Source organism: Mustelus asterias, chromosome 5, assembly GCF_964213995.1.
Source record: "Mustelus asterias chromosome 5, sMusAst1.hap1.1, whole genome shotgun sequence".
In the NCBI taxonomy this organism is placed as follows: domain Eukaryota; kingdom Metazoa; phylum Chordata; class Chondrichthyes; order Carcharhiniformes; family Triakidae; genus Mustelus; species Mustelus asterias.
The window spans coordinates 136906863-136931401 of NC_135805.1; the positions used below are offsets into that span (position 1 = coordinate 136906863).

General features: G+C 47.8%; 1 protein-coding gene across 14 annotated transcripts in view; it reads left to right on the plus strand.

Annotated features, from left to right (window-relative positions):
• The window catches only part of dst (dystonin), a 653330-nt gene extending 650990 nt beyond the window's left edge, over positions 1–2340 (plus strand). For 9 of the 14 annotated variants that reach the window (XM_078213315.1, XM_078213316.1, XM_078213317.1 and 6 more), the window contains 2 exons: positions 754–877; positions 1057–2340. In XM_078213315.1, coding sequence (XP_078069441.1) covers positions 754–877; positions 1057–1331 — 399 coding nt within the window. In that variant the 3' untranslated portion in view covers positions 1332–2340. The remainder of the gene's footprint in view (positions 1–753; positions 878–1056) is intronic. The other 5 variants (XM_078213329.1, XM_078213327.1, XM_078213325.1 and 2 more) reach the window with 1 other exon arrangement.
• Positions 2341–24539: the final 22199 nt, after the last annotated feature.

The following is a 24539-nucleotide window of genomic DNA, read 5'->3' on the forward strand; positions in this document are numbered from 1 at the left end:
CAGAACTCTCAGAAGTTTTAAATCATGGCGTGTGCTGTATATGTTATGTAGGTGTAGCGTGTGCTGTATATGTTGTATAGCATGTCCTGTATACGTTGTGTAGTATAGCGTGTGCTGTATACGTTGTGTGGGTTTACATAGTGTACAAGTGATAAGCAGATAAAAACAGATGATCCATTCTTTGAATGAAGGTATATCCTACCAATTGCTTCCTCTCTGGCCAGTAATCTATCGTTGATGTACTAAATTTATGAGGGTGTTTTAGACATTGACCCCCTCCCCCACCCCTGACCCCCTTCATATCAGAGTTATTGACATTGTGAGAAATGCAGAGCTACATTCTCGCAAGAGTTACCTTTTATCTCTGGAGCTAATTTACTCACTGTGTTAACGAGCCAGATGTAAAGGTTAATCCTTTGAAGCAACAGCAGGAAGATATTACATCCTTTCTGTCCCAAACAAATTGTTATTCTAACATTCAACACATTCAATTGGAAAGTGACAACAAATCCATTCGTCTGTTGGATGTAGCCAGTTGGTGCCAAAGCTAACGGATGTGGAGAATTTCTTGTTAAAATGTACTGGTGGCGTAGTCTCACAAAGACAACAGCAAAGGCCTGCTATAGCTAGGAAAGCTTTTGAGGGATATGGATCAACATTTTAGGCAGTCCTTTGCATTATCGACAACATTTCATAAACACTTGCACCTCAATAAGAAAATACTAATCCATTTCTTTATATAATGTGATCTAGGTAACTCCCATCCAGGGAAGCAAATTGCGACCGCCAGGGTATCTGTCAGGGAAAAGCTTCCACTCTGGAGACGACAGCAATTTAACATCCACCCCGCCTTCTCGGGGGAGGTCACAAGTACCAGGTGAGCGTTCCAAGGCAATTGTGACCTTATTGTTTTCTGTAACTGTAGAACAGACTTGGATATGCCCCAAGGGAAGGAATGGCACGGTGGCACAGCGGTTAGCACCGTGTTACTGTTTATTTAACTTGAGATTTGTGTGTATGTACATACGTATTTATTTATTTAAAAAACAATTCTAGCCCTAGAGTCAAGGAAAGTCCCAAGTCGGCCCACGAGTCGAGCAGGAAGCAAGACCGGCAGCAGAACCAGTAGCCGTAGGGGGAGCGACGCTTCCGATTTCGACATTTCCGATATCCAGTCTGTATGTTCGGATGTTTCAGAGACAGTGCCCGACACGAGCAGATCAGGGTCACGAGCTGGATCTCGGCCACCTTCAGCCAAACCTTCAAAAATCCCGACGCCCTCGAGGAGGTCCCCAGCTGCTAGCAAACTGAGCGCGGCCTCCAAGAGATAGTGCGATCAGCCCTGGCGGAGAACTCCGATAGTCCAGTCCTTGGGATGTAAAATATTCTGTAGAATCTGTTGTGAAATATTGCAAGAGGTGGGGACTTTTGATGCTGCAGAATGGCCTTATTTGTGTGTTTGTCTTGTAAGGTATGTTATTTTATGTGAATAATTATTTTGTTCATTTTTTTTTGTTGATGCCATATCCTCTGGTGGGAAAAATTTAAAAAAAAAAGAGCTTTTAAGAAAGATGTAAGTTAAACTAATATTTTTACATGATAATGTGGAATTGGGTAACTGTCTCTGAAAGCTGTTTCTGAATGTACTGTTACAACATTCAAAATCCCAGGAACATGTGTCAAGAAGCAGGCGGAGGAATTGCTGACAGATCTGATTACCTCATGCACAGTTCGATGAGGCCGTGCTGGAATTTCTGAAATCGTCTTTATTTTGCACGGAGCTGATTTTTTTTTCTCTCAACGAAACACGATGCAAGTATCTGCGTCCCAGGTCTAAAAGCAAAAGGGATGTTATAAGTCGAGCAGCACTACCTTCATGTAGCAAATTTGAATTTACTCACAAATGTTTAGTTAGCACACTTACCGCCGGCTTTAAGGAAAGACACTTAAGAAGATAAATCTTGCCGCATTTTTGTGCCATTTCGTTTAGCTGAGATCAAACTGCCATTGTTAAAACTACCCTGCCCTGCCCACAGGTCATTGATACTAATAATAATTAATATATAAATATGAATTGTGTTCATGTCAATGTGAAATTTTCTTTTGCTTGCGTGGAAGATGATTGTATCATTGATCCCATTTTGTATTAAAGCAGAGTTGCTTGCGGTCAGTCACAAGCTGAATCATCCCTACTTGTTACTTTACAGCAATACTTCCTGCAAGACTATTTCTTTATTTATTTAACAAAGTAGATGATAATTTAATAGGCTTATGGCAGTAAAATGAATGACCCTGAAGGGTTTCCTCCCAATGCTTATTAAAGCATTCTTTTCAGACTTACACCGCTTCTTTGTTCTTTTGTTTCTTCACTCCGTCCATGCCAAGATTGCGGATTTGGCGACCTCTAAATGTAAATGTGAAACAACTGGAACTTGCATTTAAGGCACGATGGCGCAGTGGTTAGCACTGCTGCCTCACAGCGCCAGGGACCCGGGTTCAATTCCGGCCTCGGGTCACTGTCTGTGTGGAGTCTGCATGTTCTCTCCATGTATGCATGGGTTTCCTCCCACACTCCAAAGATGTGCGGGTTAGGTTGATTGGCCATGTTAAATTGACCCTAGTGTCAGGGAATTAGCAGGGTAAATATGTGGGGTTACGGGAATGGGGCCTGGGTGGGATTGTGGTCGATGCAGACTCAATGGGCCGAATGGCCTCCTTCTGTACTGTAGGGTTTCTAAGATAACACGTTAATGAAGGTAAAATCCCCAAGCCCTGAAGGACAGAAAAATTGGCACTTGAGGGCCAAGGGAAACATTGGAAGGGGTGACCAAAAGATTTAGGGTGGTAGTCTTCAGCCTCCCAGCCATGTGTTTCCCGCTGGCGGGAGGTGGCGCATTGTTTGCTAGCCACCTCCCGTCAATGGGAATTCCCATTGACGTCACCCCACACCGGCAGGAAACCCACGGGCGGGGATGCGTTGTCGACGGGACCAGAGAATCCCGCCGGCATGAACTTCCAAAGAATTCCGGCCTTAGGCTCAAATTTAAGGAGGGTCTTGGAGGGTTTTAGGGAGGGATTTCTCAGAGAGAGTGAGAGCCGAGGCAGCTGAAGGGACATCTACCAGTGATGGGGGTAAAAGGAATGGTGAGTGCAAAGGAGGTCAAAGTCCGAGAAATAGGAGTTCAGAAGAGGGGGTTGTAGGACTGGAGATGGATAGGATGGAGGCCAGGAAGAATAAGACGTGGGCAGCAGAATTTACAGGGGGGTAAGGTTTATGGATGCTCCAGCCAGAAAACCATTGGAATAAGCACATCTGGAGATGTCAAAAGGATGAGAGTTTTACAAGTTAGTGGGGCTGAGGTAAGGGTGGACACAGGTGAGGTTTCGAAAGCTGGAGTAGGCACTCTTTCGATGGGGGGAGGATAGAGGATCAAGAGCTCAGCTCAGAACCACTTAGAAAAATGAAGTTCGGTCTCAGGCCAGGATGGTGGAGGGCAGAGTTGGAATCATAGAGTCGGAATCACGGGGAACACAATTTGTGACTGGGAGAAGGCGTTCCAAGAGAAAAACAGCCTGGCAAGACAGAGACAGTGAGGTGGGGGGGGGGGGGGGTGAAGAATGGTGATGGAGATGTGACGCTGGGATCACCAACATACACCATGTATGCCCCTCTCGTGTAGTCATGATGTGGAGATGCTGGCGTTGGACTGGGGTAAACACAGTAAGAAGTTTAACAACACCAGGTTAAAGTCCAACAGGTTTATTTGGTAGCAAAAGCCACACAAGCTTTCGGAGCTCCAAGCCCCTTCTTCAGGTGAGTGGGAATTCTGTTCACAAACAGAGCTTATAAAGACACAGACTCAATTTACATGAATAATGGTTGGAATGCAAATACTTACAACTAATCAAGTCTTTAAGAAACGAAACAATGTGAGTGGAGGGAGCATCAAGACAGGCTAAAAAGATGTGTATTGTCTCCAGACAAGACAGCCAGTGAAACTCTGCAGGTCCACGCAACTGTGGGAGTTACAAATAGTGTGACATGAACCCAATATCCCGGTTGAGGCCGTCCTCGTGTGTGCGGAACTTGGCTATCAGTTTCTGCTCAGCGACTCTGCGCTGTCGTGTGTCGCGAAGGCCGCCTTGGAGAACGCTTACCCGAATATCAGACTCGAGGTCCTTCCACTAGAAGGTATAGGATAGCCTTAGCCACTGACTATTCTATAACTGACATTGGATTCCTAATTTGCCGGTATGAGGCAAATTTGAACATGTATCCCAAGATTTTTGTCTTCACCCACTGCGGATGCCATTGACCGTCAACTAAAGCTTCATCGGTTTTTCCATTAATTTGTATTTTTTTGAAGCATGGAATGGTGGGATCTGAAATTCAGACCAGCAACACTGCTGAAAGCAATTCTCCTGAAACCAGTTGCTTTCCTTGGATGCGTGCTGTGGCACTACCCACTTGGGTGCAGCCTGCCAGCTGCACCACCTTCAGAGGGATGCCTACCTGAGCTGCCCTGTGAACACTGGAAACAACTGAGTGCTTACTGTCACACGGTGCTACTTGCTGATGTGACAACCGCGACCAAATATGTATCACGTGGGACCATTCAATTTGCAAATCACTCATAAAATGTCAAGGGGGTGAACTTTCCCCTTCCGCCCGCCACAGGAATCATAGCGGGAGAGGGGCGGACCATGCAAAAGTCCCTTGTCCTCGGGCAGGACTTTCCGGTTTCGGGGCAAGCGTAGCCGGAAAATTCCGCCCTTCAAGTGTTTCGCTGAAAGATGGGCTATACACTCGCATTACACAAATGGAGAGGAACCAAACACGAAGGTAAGTCATTTTGAAAAACGACCGTTGCAAAAGTGTCTTCAGGTACTCTGGAGTATCTTTGGAGATGTTCTGGTGAATTGCAGGATTTGGCACGGACATTCACTGCATCCTCACAGGGAGGGCGGGAAATCTGGTGCACTGTCCACAGGTAAAGGCAGCTTTGTCTGCAGCGCCTCCGGGTCTGATACACGACAGGGAGGTGGAATAGAGACCGCGGAGAGGCCAAGATCTGAGCAATGCCCTTTACCAATTTGGAGCTGGGCTCCTCCATGCTCCTTGGCAGTCTGGAAGACCTGCCATTGCACCTCAGTCTACAAGCCCATCAGCACTCTGCATGCCATCCCATCAATGTCCTCATGGGAGTACAATGTAACAGACCATCAGCGGGAGGGCTCACCTTCCAGTGAACTGGGAAGAAATGTTGCCTTAGCTATGGAAAGAGAGAAGGGAAGATGTGGAAAAGAAGAGGTTCATGGTGAGCCATCTGCAATTTGATCATCATGCCAGATAACACAGTGAGTTGAGCTACAGATTGAGAAGGGCCAGAAGGTAGGAACAATCTTTCATCCAAAAGGTTAAGGGCAGCATGGTGGCACAAAGGGCAGCACGGTGGCACAGTGGTTAGCACTGCTGCCTCACAGCTCCAGGGACCCAGGTTCAATTCCCAGCTTGGGTCAATGCCTGTGCAGAGTCTGCACATTCTCCCCGTGTCTGCGTGGGTTTCCCCCGAGTGCTCCAGTTTCCTCCCACAGTCTAAAGATGAGCTGGTTAGGTGCATTGGCCATGTTAAATTGCCCTTAGTGTCCCGGGATGCGTAAGTTAGAGAGATTAGTGGGGTAAATATGTGGGATTACTGGAGTAGGGCCTGGGTGGGATTGTTATCAGTGCAGGCTAGATGGGCCAAATGGCCGCCTTCTGCAATGTAGGGATTCTATGAAGTTTTATGATGATATTCTCAGCGGCACCATATTCCAGGGGCTCCAACGCAGTGGCCCATGATGCTGAAAACTGTCTCCTCTTTAGTGCTCAGGGCATTTTGCCATCTTTGTCCCCTGCCAGTTCTGCTCATTTCCCTCCTATTGTGCGTCACCTTCCCGCAAGAGAATGAACAGAATGTGGAGCGCATTATTTATGTGAAGAAGCATAGTCAATTACATTAGTACATCTCATGTGGTGCTGCCCACAGCCTAACACAATCATATCATTGCTTGTCGGACAATATCATTATATATCCCACAGCAACTACACAAAATAATTTTCATCCCTTCAGTCCAATTATAAGAGTATGGAAATGCAATGACCAATGTAAATCCCAAAAACATGACTCCAGTTATCAAAGAACATTGTAATATTGTCCCCATTCATTGGCTCAAACTCCAAACTGGAAGAAGGTGTAATTGGGGTGATCAGTAAGTTTGCGGACGACACGAAAATGGCTGGACTTGCAGATAGTGAGGAACATTGTCAGAGGCTACAGAAGGATATAGATAGGCTGGAAATTTGGGCAAAGAAATGGCAGATGGAGTTCAATCCAGATAAATGCGAAGTGATGCATTTTGGTAGAACTAACGTAGGGGGGAGCTATACGATAAATGGCAGAACCATAAAGGGTGTAGATACGCAGAGGGACCTGGGTGTGCAAGTCCACAGATCCTTGAAGGTGACGTCACAGGTGGAGAAGGTAGTGAATAAGGCATATGGCATGCTTGCCTTTATAGGACGGGGCATAGAGTATAAAAGTTGGGGTCTGATGTTGCAGTTGTATAGAACGTTGGTTCGGCCGCATTTGGAATACTGCGCCCAGTTCTGGTCGCCACACTACCGGAAGGACATGGAGGCTTTAGAGAGAGTGCAGAGGAGGTTTACCAGGATGTTGCCTGGTATGGAAGGGCTTAGTTATGAGGAGAGATTGGGTAAACTGGGGTTGTTCTCACTGGAAAGACGGAGGATGAGGGGTGACCTAATAGAGGTGTATAAAATTATGAAAGGCATAGATAGGGTGAACGGTGGGAAGCTTTTTCCCAGATCGGTGGTGACGTTCACGAGGGGTCATAGGTTCAAGGTGAGGGGGGGGAGGTTTAACACGGATATCAGAAGGACGTATTTTACACAGAGGGTGGTGGGGGCCTGGAATGCGCTGCCGGGCAAGGTGGTGGAGGCAGGCACACTGGGAACGTTTAAGACTTATCTAGATAGCCACATGAACGGAGTGGGAATGGAGGGATACAAAAGAATGGTCTAGTTTGGACCAGGGAGCGGCACGGGCTTGGAGGGCCGAAGGGCCTGTTCCTGTGCTGTATTGTTCTTTGTTCCTTGTTCTTGTTCACATTGTGCATAGTTTCTTCACACTTATTTTTAGAATACTGGGTTACTGATGAGGTTAGTCCAGCTGACATTGTCTATCTAGACTTACAGAAGGCCTTCGAGAGATTAGCTAGTGCCTTGTGATATCAGTGAGAAGTTGGTGTGCTAGATTAGGAATTGAATCCAATCCCACAGGCAAAATGTTGTAGACAGAGGCTGAGGGGAGACCTGATAGAGGTCTACAAAATTATGAGAGGCATAGACAGGGTGGATGGCTTTTTCCCAGGGTGGAAGTGTCAATTAATAAGGTTCAAGGTGAGAGGGGGAAAGTTTAAGGGAGATGTGCAGGATAGATTTTTCACACAGAGAGTGGTGGGTGCCTGGAACGCGCTGCCAGAGGAGGTGGTGGAAGCAGGCACATTAGCAACATTTAAGAGGCATCTGGATGGGTACACGAATAGGGAGGAAATAGAACGATATGGACTGAATAAGGGCAGAAGGTTCATTTAAGTTTAGTTAGGGTGTCATGATCGGCACAGGCTTGACAGACCGAATGGCTTGTTCCTGTGCTGTACTTTGTTCAATGGTTGAGGATCTTAACATCAGATTTCTGGTGGTGTTCCCCAGGCATCGCTGTTAGACTCACTCCCATTTACATGGGCGGAGGCAATGGACGGCAATATGGGGTTGAGGGGTGGCGATCTGTAAGTTTGTTGACGACACGAACATTTTCATGCAAGGATTAAGATCATGGAGGAGTGGAATCTTGCACGAAGGGAACGGAATGGATCAAATAATTGAAGATGACAATTAAAACCAGAGCAATGCAGAATAATACTTGTGGATACATATTAACACAGAAGAAACTTATCATTTACAGGTAAGAAAACTGAAAGCACTCAAAAAAGAAAGATGTTATTGTGCACAAATCACCCAACATTCATGGCCAAATTCAGTGGCAAAAAGCACTGCATTAATGCAACTAATGTGGAGGATTCATCGCCAAAGTAAACAAAGAATGGGGGTATATTTTTTTTATTCATTCCTGGGACATGGGTGTCGCTGGCTGGCCAGTATTTATTCCTAGATGAAGGGCAGTTGAGAGTCATTGTTGTGGCTCTGGAGTCACATGTAGGCCAGACCAGGTAAGGATGGCAGATTTCCTTCGCTAAAGGACATTAGTGAACCAGATGGGTTTTTCCAACAATCGACAATGGTTTCATGGTCATCAGTAGATTCTTAATTCCAGGTATTTTTTTATTGAATTCAAATTCCACCATCTGCCATGGTGGGATTCAAACCCGGGTCCCCAGAACATTAGCTGAGTTTCTGGAATAATAGTTGAAAGTTTGTTTATTAGTGTCACAAGTAGGCTTACAATCACACTGCAATGAAGTTACTGTGAAAATCCCCTAGTTGCCACACTCTGGCGCCTGTTCAAGAAGGCGAATGGAATGTTGGCCTTTATCGCGAGGGGGATAGAATATAAAAGCAGGGAGGTCTTGCTGCAACTGTACAAGGCACTGGTGAGGCCGCAACCGGAGTACTGTGTGCAGTTTTGGTCCCCTTATTTGCGAAAGGATATATTGGCCTTGGAGGGAGTGCAGAGAAGGTTCACCAGGTTGATACCGGAGATGAGGGGTGTAGCTTATGAGGAGAGATTAAACAGATTGGGTCTGTACTCGTTGGAGTTTAGAAGGATGAGGGGTGATCTTATAGAGACATATAAGATAATGAAGGGGCTGGATAGGGTAGAGGTGGAGAGATTCTTTCCACTTAGAAGGGAAACCAGAACTAGAGGGCACAGCCTCAAAATAAGGGGGGGCCGGTTCAGAACAGAGTTGAGGGGGAACTTCTTCTCTCAGAGGGTAGTGAATCTCTGGAATTCTCTGCCCATTGAAGTGGTGGAGGCTTCCTCGTTGAATATGTTTAAATCACGGGTAGATAGTTTTCTGATCGATAAGGGAATTAGGGGATATGGGGAGCAGGCGGGTAAGTGGAACTGATTCGCTTCAGATCAGCCATGACCTTGTTGAATGGCGGGGCAGGCTCGAAGGGCCAGATGGCCTACTCCTGCTCCTATTTCTTATGTTCTTATGTTTGGGTACACTGAGGGAGAATTTAGCACAACCAATGCACCTAACCAGCACGTCCTTCAGACTGTGGGAGGAAGCAGGAGCACCCGGAGGAAACCCACGCAGACACGGGGAGAACATGCAGACTCCATACAGACAGTGACCCAAGCCGGGAATTGAACCCAGGTCCCTGGTGCTGTGAGGCAGCAATACTAACCACTCTGTCACTATGCCGCCCACAGCTATATTTAGCGATAATACCACGAGGCCATTGCCTCACCCACATTGATAGAATCATTTGGTAAAAAGAAAACCTTGCATCGATCTAGCATTTTCCATGACCACCAGATGTCGCAAAATGCTTTACAGCCAAGAAAGCTTACTTTTTAAAAAAATATGCTCACTGTCGTAAGATAAGAAATCCAGCAGCCAACTTAACGACCCTGTGATATTGTTCAGCGAATCTGTTTTTGTGCTGTTGACTGAAGGATAAATATTGGTCAGGACACTGGGATAACTCCTCTACTCCAACTCAAAACAGGGAAGTGGGATCTTGGTTTCATGTCTCACCTGAAAGGCAGCACTCCCTCAGTAATGCACTGGAGCATCAGCCTTACTTTTTGTGCGTAAGTACTCAATTGGGGCTTGAACCCAGAGGCTTGTGACTGAGGTTAAATCACACGGGATTGGGGTGAACTAACTAGATGGATTCAGGACTGGCTTGGCCATAGAAAACAGAGGGTAGTGGTGGAAGGGTGTTTTTCTGAATGGAGGTCTGTAACTAATGGTGTTTCGCAGGGATCAGAGCTGGGATCTCTGTAATGTATATAAGTGACTTGGAAGAAAACATAGCTGGTCTGATTAGCAAGTTTGCGGATGATGCTAAGATTGCTGGAGTTGCGGATAGTGATGAAGATTGTCAGATACAGCAGAGTATAGACAGGCTGGAAAATTGGACGGAGAAATGGCAGATGGAATTTAATCCAGACAAATGCGAGGTGATGCATTTCGATAGATCCAATTCGGGTGGGAGCTATAAAATAAATGGCAGAACCATCAGGAGCATAGACACAGATCTGGGAGTACAGGTCCACAGATCCTTAAAAGTGGCAGCACGGGTGGAAAAGGTGGTGAAGAAAGCAAATGGCAAGCTTGCCTTCATCGGCAGGGCATCGAGTATAAATTGGCAAATTATGTTACAGTTATATAAAACGTTGGTTAGGCCACATTGGGAATACTGCGTCCAATTCTGGTCACCATACTACCAGGAGGACGTGGAAGCTTTGGAGAGGGTACAGAAAAGGTTTACCAGGATGTTGCCTGGTACGGAGGGTATTAGCTATGAGGAGAGATTGACTAAACTGGGATTATTCTCCCTGGAAAGATGGAGGCTGAGGGAGGGACCTGATTGAAGTTGATAAAATTATGAGGGGCATAGATAAGGTGAATAGTTGGCAGCTTTTTCCCAGGGCAGAAATGACAATTACAAGGGGGCACAAGTTCAAGGTCAGAGGGGAAAGGTTCAGTGGAAATGTGCGGGGGAAGTTTTTTTTTTACACAGAGGTGGTGAGGGCCTGGAATGTACTGCCAAGTGAGGTGATTGAGGCAGATACGTTAGTGACATTTAAGACTTATCTGGATAAGCACATGAACAGGTGGGATATAGAGGGATACAGGCGGTTGGTCTAAATAGGACAATATGATCGGCGCAGGCTTGGTGGGCCAAAGGGCCAGTTCCTGTGCTGTAGTGTTCTTTGTTCTTTGTAAGGGGTGAAAGTACAAATCAAAGGATGCCATTCTACCATTATGCAGGCTGTTTCTTCAAGGATGAGTGTAGGAATAAAGATGTTTTACTGCAATTGGATAGGGCATTGGTGAGGCCACACCTGGAGTATTGTGTGCAGTTTTGGTGTCCTTATCTGAGGATGTCCTTGCTTTAGAGGGAATGCAACGAAGGTTAACCAGGCTGATTCCTGGGATGGCAGGTCTGTCATATGAGGAGAGATTAAGTCAATTAGGATTATAATCACTGGAGTTTAGAAGAGTGAGAGGGAATCTCATAGAAACTTATAGAAAGAACGTTCCCGATGATGGGGGAGTCCAGAACTAGGGGTCATAGTTTGAGGATAAGGAGTTAAACCTTTTGGAACTGAGGTGAGGAGAAATTTCTTCACCCAGAGAGTGGTGAATGTGTGGAATTCACTACCACAGGAAGTAGCTGAGACCAAAACGTTGTCTGATTTCCAGAAGAAAATAGATATCGCTCTTGGGGCTAAAGGGATCAAGGGATATGGGAGGGATGGAGGGGATCAGGATATTGAATTCAATGATCAGCCATGATCATAATGAATGGCGGAGCAGGCTTGAAGGGCCGAATGGCCTACTCCTGCTTTTAGTTTCTATGTTTCTATGACTGCATTTGGAGGACTGCAACCACTTTTAGTCCCCTCACAAGGTGGGTAATATAGTGATCTTGGGAAAGATTCAGGAGAGAGGTAAGACCATAAGACCATAAGACATAGGAGCAGAATTAGGCCACTCGGCCCATCGAGTCTGCTCTGCCATTCAATCATGGCTGATATTTTTCTCATCCCCATTCTTCTGCCTTTTCCCCATAACCCTGATCCCCTTATTAATCAAGAACCTATCTATCTCTGTCTTAAAGACACTCAATGACTTGGCCTCCACAGCCTTCTGCGGCAAACAGTTCCACAGATTCACCACTCTCTTGCTCAAGAAACTCCTCCTCATCTCTGTTTTAAAGGATCGTCCCTTTAGCCTGAGCTTGTGCCCTCTGGTTTTAGTTTTTCCGACTAGTGGAAACATCCTCTCCACGTCCACTCTATCCAGGCCTCGCAGTATCCTGCAAGTTTCAATAAGATCCCCCTTCATCCTTCTGAACTCCAACGAGCATAGATGCTTAAAGAATGCTGATTGCTCAGAAGCGCAGTGTTGTGTTTGAAATTTAAAATAACTTGTTATTGTTTCAAAACATTCATCTGAAAACCACACACGGAGCAGCCTGTATAGTCCTGCAACTAGTAACATGGTGGAAAGAGCTCCCCAGGAATGGTGAGTGCTTAGCTATTCAAAACTGTCTGTGGTACCTCTTACCTCAAAGGTAGAAAAAGATCCCACTGAGTTTTCTTTTGTGTTTGTGATGCACGTCAATCGAGCACAAGACACAAGGCTTCGGTAACTGAAGGCTTTTATTGCCTAACAATGGAACTATTAGAACACAAGTACACCACTCCAGACTGAAGGGGTCCCGCCCGAGCAGTGGGTCTTATACCTCTCCCAGGAGGCGGGGCCCAACTGGGATGTGCCACAACAGTAACAACCACAGGTGTATTAATCCCACAGTGTAAACACCCTAGCCCAACAACAACATTAGAACAACCCCACAGTGGTAACCAACGATGGTTCACCACATTCACCGCTCCTTTGAGAACAAAGGCCGGCGGGGTGCGAAAACAGACTATATAAAAAAAAAGTCAACAATCTACAAGTCCAGACGGTCTGGAGGACCGCACCGTCGTTGTGACCTCCTCAATACCGGCGGTGACACCGGAGTAGGTGCTTGCGGTGGCGTTCTCTCCAAAACAGCGTCCGGCTGTCCTCTCGCGGACTCACAGGCCGGTTGACCCTGATGAAGCGGTAGTGCAGGGGATCCCGGTACATTCTGCGATGGCGCCGATCTCCGAGTCTCAGGCAAGCTGTACAGTGGAGTATAACTGTTATGCACTGGTCCCGGTGCTGACCGCGCCACGTCCGGGGGAGAAATAAGAGATAGGGGATTCGTGACTGGGGGTATGGGAGCGACAGGAGTTGCTACGTCCCCTGCGGGCGCCAGGTCTCGGATCGAGACTGTGTCCTCTCGCCCGTCAGGATATGCCACATAGGCATACTGAGGGTTGGCGTGGAGGAGGTGGACCGGTTCGACCAAGGGGTCGGACTTGCGGGCCCTTACATGTCGCCGCAGAAGGACGGGTCCTGGGTACGCCAACCAGGCTGGTAAAGATATCCCCGAGGACGACTTCCGAGGGAATGAGAACATCCTCTCGTGGGGAGTAGCATTGGTTGCCGTACACAGGAGGGAGCGAATGGAGTGAAGCGCATTTGGGAGGACCTCCTGCCAATGGGAGACTGGAAGGCCTTTGGACTTCACCGCCAATAGGACAGCCTTCCAGACTGTAGCATTCTCTCTTTCCACCTGTCCGTTGCCCCTAGGGTTGTAACTCGTGGTCCTACTAGAGGCAATCCCGTATGAGAGCAGGAATTGCCTCAAGTCATTACTCATGAACGACGAGCCCCTGTCGCTATGTATATAGCTGGGGTACCCGAACAGGGTAAAAAGATCACGGAATGCCTTGATCACCGTGGCAGTCGACGTGTCCGCACAGGGGACAACAAACGGGAACCGGGAGTACTCGTCTATGATGTTAAGAAAGTACACGTTCCGGTCTGTTGAGGGAAGGGGGCCCTTAAAATCCACACTCAGCCTCTCGAAGGGGCGAGTGGCCTTGACCAAATGTGCCCGGTCAGGTCGGTAAAAGTGCGGTTTGCATTCCGCGCAAATCCGACAGCTCCTTGTCACTGACCTGACGTCCTCCACCGAGTAAGGCAGGTTGCGGGCTTTGATGAAGTGGTAGAGCCGAGTGACCCCAGGATGGCACAGGTCATTATGGAGGGCGTTCAAGCGGTCCTCCTGCATAGTAGCGCATGTTCCGCGCGAGAGGGCATCCGAGGGCTCATTGAGTTTCCCTGGACGATACATAATATCGTAATTATAGGTGGAGAGCTCAATTCTCCGCCGCAAGATCTTGTCATTTTTGATCTTGCCCCTCTGCGTGTTATTGAACATAAACGCCACGGACCGCTGGTCCGTGATCAGGGTGAACCGCTTCCCCGCCAGGTAATGGCGCCAGTGTCTGACGGCCTCCACAATGGCCTGGGCCTCCTTTTCCACCGCTGAATGCCGAATTTCGGGACCTTGAAGGGTGCGGGAAAAAAACGCGACGGGCCTGCCTGCCTGGTTTAGTGTGGCGGCCAGGGCGAAATCAGATGCATCACTTTCCACCTGAAAAGGGATGGATTCGTCCACCGCGTGCATCGTGGCTTTCGCAATGTCGTGTTTCAATGCCTTGAAGGCCAATTGGGCCTCTGGCGTGAGTGGAAAAGTCGTGGACTTAATAAGCGGACGGGCTTTGTCCGCGTAGTTGGGGACCCACTGCACATAATAGGAGAAGAAGCCTAGGCATCTCCTCAGTGGTTTTGCGCTAGCGGGCAAAGGAAGTTCAGCAAGGGGGCGCATACGGTCAGGATCAGGGCCAATGACCCCGTTTTCCACTACGTATCCCAGGATGGCTAACCGGCGCGTACGGAATACACACTTCTCCCTGTTGTAGGTCAGATTCAGGCGAGATGCAGTGCGCAAAAAGTTCTGGAGATTTGTGTCATGGTCCTGCTGATCACGGCCGCAGATGGTGACATTATCTAGGTACGGGAAGGTAGCCCGCAGCCCGTTCTGGTCCACCATTCGGTCCATAGCACGCTGGAAGACCGAGACCCCATTGGTGACACCAAATGGAACCCTAAGAAACTGATACAGACGACCATCCGCCTCAAAAGCCGTGTAATGTCGGTCCTCTGGGCGGATGGGGAGTTGGTGGTAGGCGGACTTAAGGTCTATGGTGGAGAACACCCGGTACTGCGCAATCTGATTGACCATATCAGATATGCGTGGGAGAGGATACGCATCCAGCTGCGTATATCGATTAATGGTCTGACTGTAATCAATGACCATCCGGGGTTTGTTCCCGCTCTTAACCACCACGACCTGTGCTCTCCACGGACTAACACTGGGCTGTATGATCCCTTCTTTGAGGAGCCGCTGAACCTCAGATCTGATGAAGATCCGATCTTCAGCGCTGTAACGCCTACTTTTAGTAGCGATGGGCTTGCAGCCTGGTACCAGATTCTTAAATAAAGAGGGTGTGGTGATCTTTAATGTGGAAAGATTGCATGCGGGGCGCTTTGGACAATTTGGAGGCTGCAGCTGGTCCCCTACTGTCAGCGAAGGGAGTGGCCCACCGTACTGTAGGATCACACTCTTCATGTGGACCATAAAGTTTAGTCCGAGGAGAATTGGCGCGCAAAGATGCGGCAACACAAGGAGCCTGTATCGCTCGTAAATTGTGCCCTGCACTTTCAGAGTTACCACACAACGTCCTTGGATCGGTACAGATCGGGACTGTGATGCCATAGAAATTGTCTGTTTGGCAGGTAGAACCCGGAGTCCACACCTCTTTACCGTATCAGGGTGAATAAAGCTCTCAGTGCTCCCGCTGTCAAACAGACAATAAACTGTATGACCATTTACCTTAATGTTCATCATTGAACAGTCAAGCCTGTGGTGCTTAGCCTGGTCCAGGGTGATCGACGCCACCGTTGGCCCTTGGACGTCACTGCAGGCAGCTGAGGTCGATGCTGAGGACCCCTGCTGGTCGCTCCTGGTCGTCGTCGACCAAAATGGCCGCCCCCATGAATCGCACATGGTTGAGGGCGCCAAGCGTAGCGACTCCTGGTGGTCATCCTCCTCCGACTCCGCCGACCACAATGGCGTCGTCCTGGACTCGCACGTGGACGGACCTCGTGGGTACTTCGACGTTGATGGTGATGATCCCCGTTCTGGAGGGTCACAGGCTGTACTGCCGTTCTTGGGCTTCGATCTGCAGACCTTCGCGTAGTGCCCCTTTTTACCGCATTGATTACAGACCACCGCTTTAGCAGGACACTTTTGCCGTGGATGCTTGGCTCCTCTGCAGAAGTAGCACCGCGGGCCGCCTGGGGCTGCCGCCGTCGTCGGGTCTATATGGGAGCACGCCATAATACTGCACTTCGAGCCCGTGGGGCGAGGAGGGATTTGTGACTGCTCCTGCCACGTTGTCTCCACGTGGTCCTCCGGATACAGGACCAAGCTCTTCGAAGCCGCCTCAAGCATTTCAGCCATCTCCATAGCTTGGGTCAGGTTGAGATTCCCTTTTTCCAGCAGCTTGAGACGGATGTACGAAGACCCTACCCCTGCCACAAACGCATCTCGGGCGAGGTCGTACATGTACTGCTCAGCCGACACAGCTTTGCAGTCGCAGCCCCTGGCAAGCTGCAAGAGCTCATTGGCGTAATCCTCCATGGTTTCGCCCGACTGCCGACGTCGTGTAGCGAGGAGGTAACGAGCGTGGATCTCGTTGGGAGGTCTCGTGTAGCGCTTTTTTAAAAGCTCGAGGGTCCTCGGGTAAGTGGTGGCCGCGCGGATCGCGAGGTAGACAGTGTCGCTTACCCTCGCATGGAGGACCTGGAGTCTGTCGTCATCTGTGATGACCGCTGCAGAGGCTGCCAGGTAGTCCTCGAAACACTTCAGCCAGTGGTCGAAGGTGTTAGAGGCGCCGACCGCACGTGGATCCAGCGTCAGACGCTCTGGCTTTAGTATTTGTTCCATACTCTCCTTTCCGTCGAGAGCTTAGTGTTAGGCAATAAAATTGATGCACGTCAATCGAGCACAAGACACAAGGCTTCGGTAACTGAAGGCTTTTATTGTCTAACAATGGAACTATTAGAACACAAGTACACCACTCCAGACTGGAGGGGTCCCGCCCGAGCAGTGGGTCTTATACCTCTCCCAGGAGGCGGGGCCCAACTGGGATGTGCCACAACAGCAACAACCACAGGTGTATTAATCCCACAGTGTAAACACCCTAGCCCAACAACAACATTAGAACAGCCCCACAGTGGTAACCAACGATGGTTCACCACAGTTTGTCCTTCAGAATACTTTGAAAACAAGTTCTAATTCATTGATTCTTGCCACATTTGACTTTGTTGGGTATATAATTACCCTCAGGCTATTGACATGCAATGACAGAGACTTCATGATCGACTCAATACCCCGTTCAATATCCTGCTACTTTGTAGAAGGTTTCACTCTTCAGCAGCTCCCTAGGGTTTGCCCTTCCCAAATTACAGCTTGACATCTCGATTAAAAGGTGAGATTGGCCAACACACAGATACAACCAATTTTGAGTTACTCACTTGGTTTAACCATAATGTCCAGACAGGGTTCTGCCTTTGTCCTGTACTAAAGTAATAGAATCATACAATCCGACATTGCAGAAGGAGGCCATTCGGCCCATCGAGTCTGCACCGACCACAAACCCACCCAGGCCCTATTTCCATAAACCCATGCATTTACCCTGGCTAGTCCCCCTGACACTAAGGGGCAATTTAGCACCTAACCCGCACATCTTTGGAGTGTGAGAAGAAACCGGAGCACCCGGAGGAAACCCACACAGAGACGGGGTGAATGTAAAGACTCCACACAGATAGTGACCCAAGGTTGGAATCGAACCGGGTCCCTGGCGCTGTGAGGCAACAGTGCTAACCACTGTGTCACCGTGCTGCCCCTCTAAAGAACAAAGAACAAAGAAAATTACAGCACAGGAACAGGCCCTTCGGCCCTCCAAGCCTGCACCGACCATGCTGCCCGACTTAACTAAAACTCCCTACCCTTCCGGGGACCATATCCCCCTATTCCCATCCTATTCATGTACTTGTCAGGACGCCCCTTAAAAGTCACGACCGTATCTGCTTCCACTACCTCCCCTGGCAACGGGTTCCAGGCACCCACTACTCTCTGTGTAGAAAATCGGCCTCGTACATCTTCTTTAAACCTTGCCCCTCGCACCTTAAACCTATGCCCCCTAGTAATTGACTCTTCCAGCCTGGGAAAAAGCTTCTGACTATCCACCCTGTCCATGCCTCTCATAATCTTGTAGACTTCTATCAGATCTCCCTTCAACCTCTGTCGCCCCAGTGAGAACAAACCAAGTTTCTCCAACTTCTCCTCATAGCTAATGCCCTCCATACCAGGCAACATCCTGGTAAATCTTTTCTGTACCCTCTCCAAATCCTCCACATCCTTCTGGTAGTGTGGCGACCAGAATTGAACCTATATTCCAAGTGCGGCCTAACTAAGGTTCTATAAAGCTGCAACATGACTTGCCAATTTTTAAACTCAATACCCCGACCGATGAAGGCAAGCATGCCTTATGCCTTCTTGATTACCTTCTCTACCTGGATTGCCACTTTCAGTGACCTGTGTATCTGTATACCCAGATCCCTTTGCCTATCAATACTCTTAAGGATTCTGCCATTTACTGTATATTTCCTATCTGTATTAGACCTTCCAAAATGCATTACCTCACATTTGTCCAGATTAAACTCCATCTGCCATCTCTCCGCCCAAGTCTCCAACTGATCTATATCCTGCTGTATCCTCTGATGGTCCTCATCGCTCTCCGCAAATCCACCAACCTTTGTGTCATCTGCAAACTTACTATTCAATCCAGTTACATTTTCCTCCAAATCATTTATATATATTACAAACAGCAAAGGTCCCAACACTGATCCCTGAGGAACACCACTTGTCACAGCCCTCCATTCAGAAATGCACCCTTCCACTGCTACCTTCTGTCTTCCTTGACCGAACCAAGTTTTGTATCCACCTTGCCAGCTCACCTCTGACCCCATGCGACTTCACCTTCTGCACCAGGCTGCCATGAGGGACCTTGTCAAAGGCCTTACTGAAGTCCATGTAGACAACATCCACTGCCCTACCCTTATCAATCACCTTAGTCACTTCCTCGAAAAACTCGATCAAGTTCGTGAGACACGACCTCCCCTTCACAAAACCATGTTGCCTCTCACTAATACATCCACTTCTTTCCAAGTGGGAAATAATGTAAACAAACCTATAGGCTGACAATAGGGACTTTGATACCTAACATTAGTGGCCAATTACCCTATGCCATTATATGTAATTGCCTTATAACATGAGTGACAATTCACAAACGCAATAATTAGACATGTTTGCACTTTTATACATGTGCAACTAATATTCAGCATCATCCACATCTTTTTGAGGACAGAATCCCTTATGATCCATACATTAGTGATGTCTGCTACAAGTTTATTATGGGCTCAATTCTTCTACCCTTTCCCACAGCTTAAATAAATGTCAAAAGTAGAATGTATGGATTGATAGCTTAACACATGATGAAAGAAATCAGAAGTGTTTTATAATATTTTAATGTCAATATGAAAGCCACACAACGTCGGAATAAACATTTCATGATTCGCATTTTTGTTATATGCTCCATCAGATCCAAATGAATAGGGCGGCACGGTGGCACAACGGTTAACACTGCTGCCTCACAGCGCCAGGGACCCGGGTTTGATTCCTGGCTTGGGTGACTGTGTGGAGTTTGCATGTTCTCCCCGTGTCTGCGTAGGTTTCCTCCGGGTGCTCCAGTTTCCTCCCACACTCCAAAGATGTGTGCGTTAGGTTGATTGACAAAATTGATCCCAGTGTCAGCAGGATTAACAGGGTAAATGCGTGGGGTTGCGGGATTGTGCTCGGTACAGACTTGATGGGCCGAATGGCCTTCTTCTGTACTGTAGGGATTCTATAACTGTGCAAGACTGTTTCAGCAATACATCGACAGGAATATATGGGCCAGAATTCTCCAGTCTCATACATTCTGCTACTGCTGCCAGCGAGAATGGAGAATTTGGCACTCAGACAAATCTCCATTTGCTGCAGTGGGAATGGAGAGTCAGAATACACAAAGGCCAGAATTGGAGGAGTTCAAAGTCCTCAGAGGATTAACAGAGGTTACAAAATTATAAAGGGATGAGAGAGACTTGAAAAGGAATTTTTAAAAATTTGATGCTCTTATTGAACAAAAACCAAGGGGCAGCACGGTGACAAAGTGGTTAGCATTGCTGCCTCACAGCACCAGGGACCCAGGTTCGATTCCCGGCTTGGGTCTGTGTGGAGTCTGCACATTCTCCTCGTGTCTGCGTGGGTTTCCTCCGGGTGCTCCGGTTTCCTCCCACAGTCTGAAAGATGTGCTGGTTAGGTGCATTGGCCTGAATCCATAGCTATTGAGACCGGTACTTGTCCCCTAAAAGCACCAGACTAGCAGGTTCATCGCTGCAATCTCAATGGATATCCCCAACTTGGCCTGATATACCATTTCTGTCTTCAAAGATGATACAATCTCCTTAACACAATCCAGACTCTCTGTATTTCTGAAGAAACCTGTAAGTTAAATTTACAGTGCTTGCAACCAGTACTTTGTAAATGACAATCTTTATCTACCAGCTATTTTATTCTGTTTGGAAGAGTTAGGTTTTGATTCTTTAATTTATGTGCTCTGTAATTGATGTCGTAACCTTATTCCCTTGACTGTTTAAACTCCTCCATCATGTGTACGAGAAACTGATGTAACTGCCCAGTTCTGGCTTGCGAACACAGATGAGCTCAGGCTTTATTTCCTGCCAGTGCATACTATCCCAATCATTTTAATTACCACGAGCATTACAATTGCTTTGTGCAGATATATTAGAAAATGGAAAAATGGAACTTGCTTGAGACACTTACACCACATCTGATTCATGCTTTGGCAACGGCGATGAGCTAACTTTTGTGTTGCAGACACTCTGTGGGTATTTATAACATTTCGAAACAATTTTTTACCATATAAGCACGTCTTCTTTGAGTCCAATCTGACATTGTCCAGAAAGAGGTATTTCAAACCTGAAGGGCAATTAACTGACTCATGGCTCCAATTGCTTAGTTAAGCTGAGTTTACAATGATTATTGGAATGACTCAGTCACAGAATAATAGAATCATAGAATCTTACAGTTCAGAAGGAGGCCATTTGGCCCATCGAGTCTGCACCGATCACAATCCCACCCAGTCCCCTATTCCCATAACCCCATGCATTTACCCTAGCTAGTCCCCCTGACACTAAGGGACAATTTAGCATGGCCAATCCATCTAACCCGCACATTTTTGGACTGTGGGAGGAAACTGGAGCACCCGGAGGAAACCCACACAGACATGGGGAGAACGTGCCTTAATGACTATCGTCCGGTGGCTCTGACATCCATCATTATGAAGTGCTTCGACAGGTTAGTCATGGCACGAATCAATCCAGCCTCACGGACTACCTGGATCCACTACAGTTTCCTACCGCCGCAACAGGTCCACAGCAAACGCCATTTCCCTGACCCTGCACTCAACCCTGGAACACCTAGATAACAACACCTATGTCAGACTCCTATTTATTGACTACAGCTCAGCCTTCAACACTATTATTCCCACGAAACTCATCTCCAAACTCCATGGCCTGGGCCTCGGCACCTCCCTCTGACTGGATCCTGAACTTCCTAACTCACAGACCACAATCAGTAAGGATAGGCAACAACACCTCCTCCACGATCATCCTCAACATCGGTGCCTCACAAGGCTGTGTTCTCAGCCCCCTACTATACTCCTTATATACCTATGCGGCCAAATTCCCCTCCAATTCGATTTTCAAGTTTGCTGACGACACCACCGTAGTGGGTCGGATCTCAAACAATGACGAGACAGGGTACAGGAATGGGATAGAGAATCTGGTGAACTGATGCAGGGACAATAATCTCTCCCTAAATGTCAACAAAATGAAGGAGATTGCCATCGACTTCAGAAAGCAAAGAGAAGAATATGCCCCTGTCTACATCAATGGGGATGAAGTAGAAAGGGTCGAGAGCTTCAAGTTTTTAGGTGTCCAGATCACCAACAACCTGTCCTGGTCCCCCCATGCTGACACTATAGTTAAGAAACCCCACCAACGCCTCTACTTTCTCAGAAGACGAAGGAAATTTGGCATGTGAGCTACGACTCTCACCAACTTTTACAGATGCACCATAGAAAGATTCTTTCTGGTTGTATCACAGCTTGGTCTGGCTCCTGCTCTGCCCAAGTCTGCAAGAAACTACAAAAGGCCGTGAATGTAGCCCAATCCACCACGCAAACCAGCCTCCCATCCATTGACTCTGTCTACACTTCCCGATGCCTCGGCAAAGCAGCCGGCATAATTAAGGACCACACGCACCCCGGACATTCTCTCTTCCACCTTCTTCCTTCGGGAAAAAGATACAAAAGTCTGAGGTCACGTACCAACCGACTCAAGAACAGCTTCTTCCCTGCTGCCATCAGACTTTTGAATGGACTTACTTTGCATTAAGTTGATCTTTCTCTACACCCTAGCTATAAATGTAACACTATATTCTGAACTCTCTCGTTTCCTTCTCTATGAACGGTATGTTTTGTCTGTATAGCGCGCAACAAACAATACTTTTCACTGTATGTTAATACATGTGACAATAATAAATCAAATCAAATCAAAACGCTGTCTGTTGTAGGGAAGGTCAGCTGAACCACAAGCCATTCAGGCTGTGGCAAGGCCAACACAGGCCTTAGAGAGAATCAAGACCCCAGGGAGGCGGGAGGAGCTGCTGCCCAGTCAGAGGCTGATAGCTTGTGCTCGGCAGCATTACAGGAGGCTACAGTTGCTGGATGGATGTTGAGCGACCCAGGCCACAGAGAAGGGATTTGGGATTGTTCAGGGGGGTGGTGTTGCTTTGTGGTTTGGGAGTCACAGGGATAGGGGTGTAGGGAAGTGGCATCATTTTTTAAAGTTTATTTATCAGTGTCACAAGTAAGCTTACATTAACACTGCAATGAAGTTACTGTGAAAATCCCCTAGTCGCCACACTCTGGCGCCTGTTCGGGTACACTGAGGGAGAATTTAGCATGGCCAATGCACCTAACCAGCACGTCTTTCAGACTGTGGGAGGAAACCGGAGCACCCGGAGGAAACCCACACAGACACGGGGAGAACGTGCAGACTCCACACAGACGGTGACCCAAGCCGGGAATGGAACCCGGGTCCCTGGCGCTGTGAGGCAGCAGTACAAAGCACAGTGCCACCGTGCCACTCTCAAGGGAAGGGTAGGCTCTCAACCCCCCCAACTTCTCAAAGTACAGTTCCTCCTCGATCAGGCACTGAATGACTTGAATTAACGGAACACCCAGCCCTCCCCTCCCCCAGCCCCCCAGAGGTGACAAGTTGGCTGCAATGCAACAGGCCACTTACAGGCCTTAATTGGTTCGAGGGTGGAAAGGTCAGCCATTGAACTTGTTGGCCAGAATTTACTTGGAGTGGTGGGGAACAGCGGCGGGGTTCTGCTACATTATCGCCCCCACCTCAATGAATACCCTTCCCACCTCCAAGCTTGGCACTCTGAGAATCCATGATTCAGGCCATAGGGTCCCAACTGAAGAACAAGAACATCTTGTGGGGCCTGACCTTCCGTGGCCACTCCACTTCATTGTTGCCAGGTTTCCCTGACAGGTCTGACACCAGAGCAGCCTCCTCCTGAGTCATCATTATATCGTGGCACTGACGATATCGCGTGGCCACAGCCTTTTAATTGAAATCAGATGAGAATCTCAGATGACTTTTGAAGTTGACAAAGAGGACTCGTGCCAAATGAGAACAATGCAACCTCGGATTGGTAAATTCCCTTAGCCTGATTTTAACTTCCCTTCCCTTTATCACTTGATGGGCGAGGCAAGAAAAAACCAACCTCATTTACAATCATAGAATCCTACAGTGCAGAAGGAGGCCATTCGGCCCATCGAGTCTGCACCGACCACAATCCCACCTAGGCCCTATCCCCATAACCCCATGCATTTACCCTAACTAATTCCCCTGACACTGAGGAGCACTTTTAGTCTGCCCAATCTACCTAACCCGCACATCTTTAGAGTGTGGGAGGAAACCGGAGCACCCAGAGAAAACCCACACAAACACCGGGAGAATGTGCAGACTCTGCACAGACAGTGACCCAAGCCAGGAATCGAACCCAAATCTATTGAAGATAAATAAAATATGTGCCATTGCTACTCCCGGTTTAAATATTCAAATACTATCCTGGCTGAACTTGACCTTTCACTTGCCATAAGCATGGACACATCATGCTCTCCATGTCTTGACTCGCACTTAATCTTGTTCCACCATAATTCCTGTGCCCAATGACCGACAATGCCCAAAGCAGCACGGTGGCACAGTGGTTAGCATTGCTGCCTCACAGTGCCAGGGACCCCGGTTCGATTCCCGGCTTGGGCCACTGTCTGCAGAGTCTGCACGTTCTCCCCGTATCTGTGTGGGTTTCCTCCGGGTGCTCCGGTTTCCTTCCACAGTCCGAAAGACGGGCTGGTTAGGTGCATTGGCCATGATAAATTCTCTCTCAGTGTACCCGAACAATCACCAGCGTGTGGCGACTAGAGAATTTTCACAGTAACTTCATTGCAATGTTAATGTAAGCCTACTTGTGACAATAATAAAATAAACTTCAAACTTAA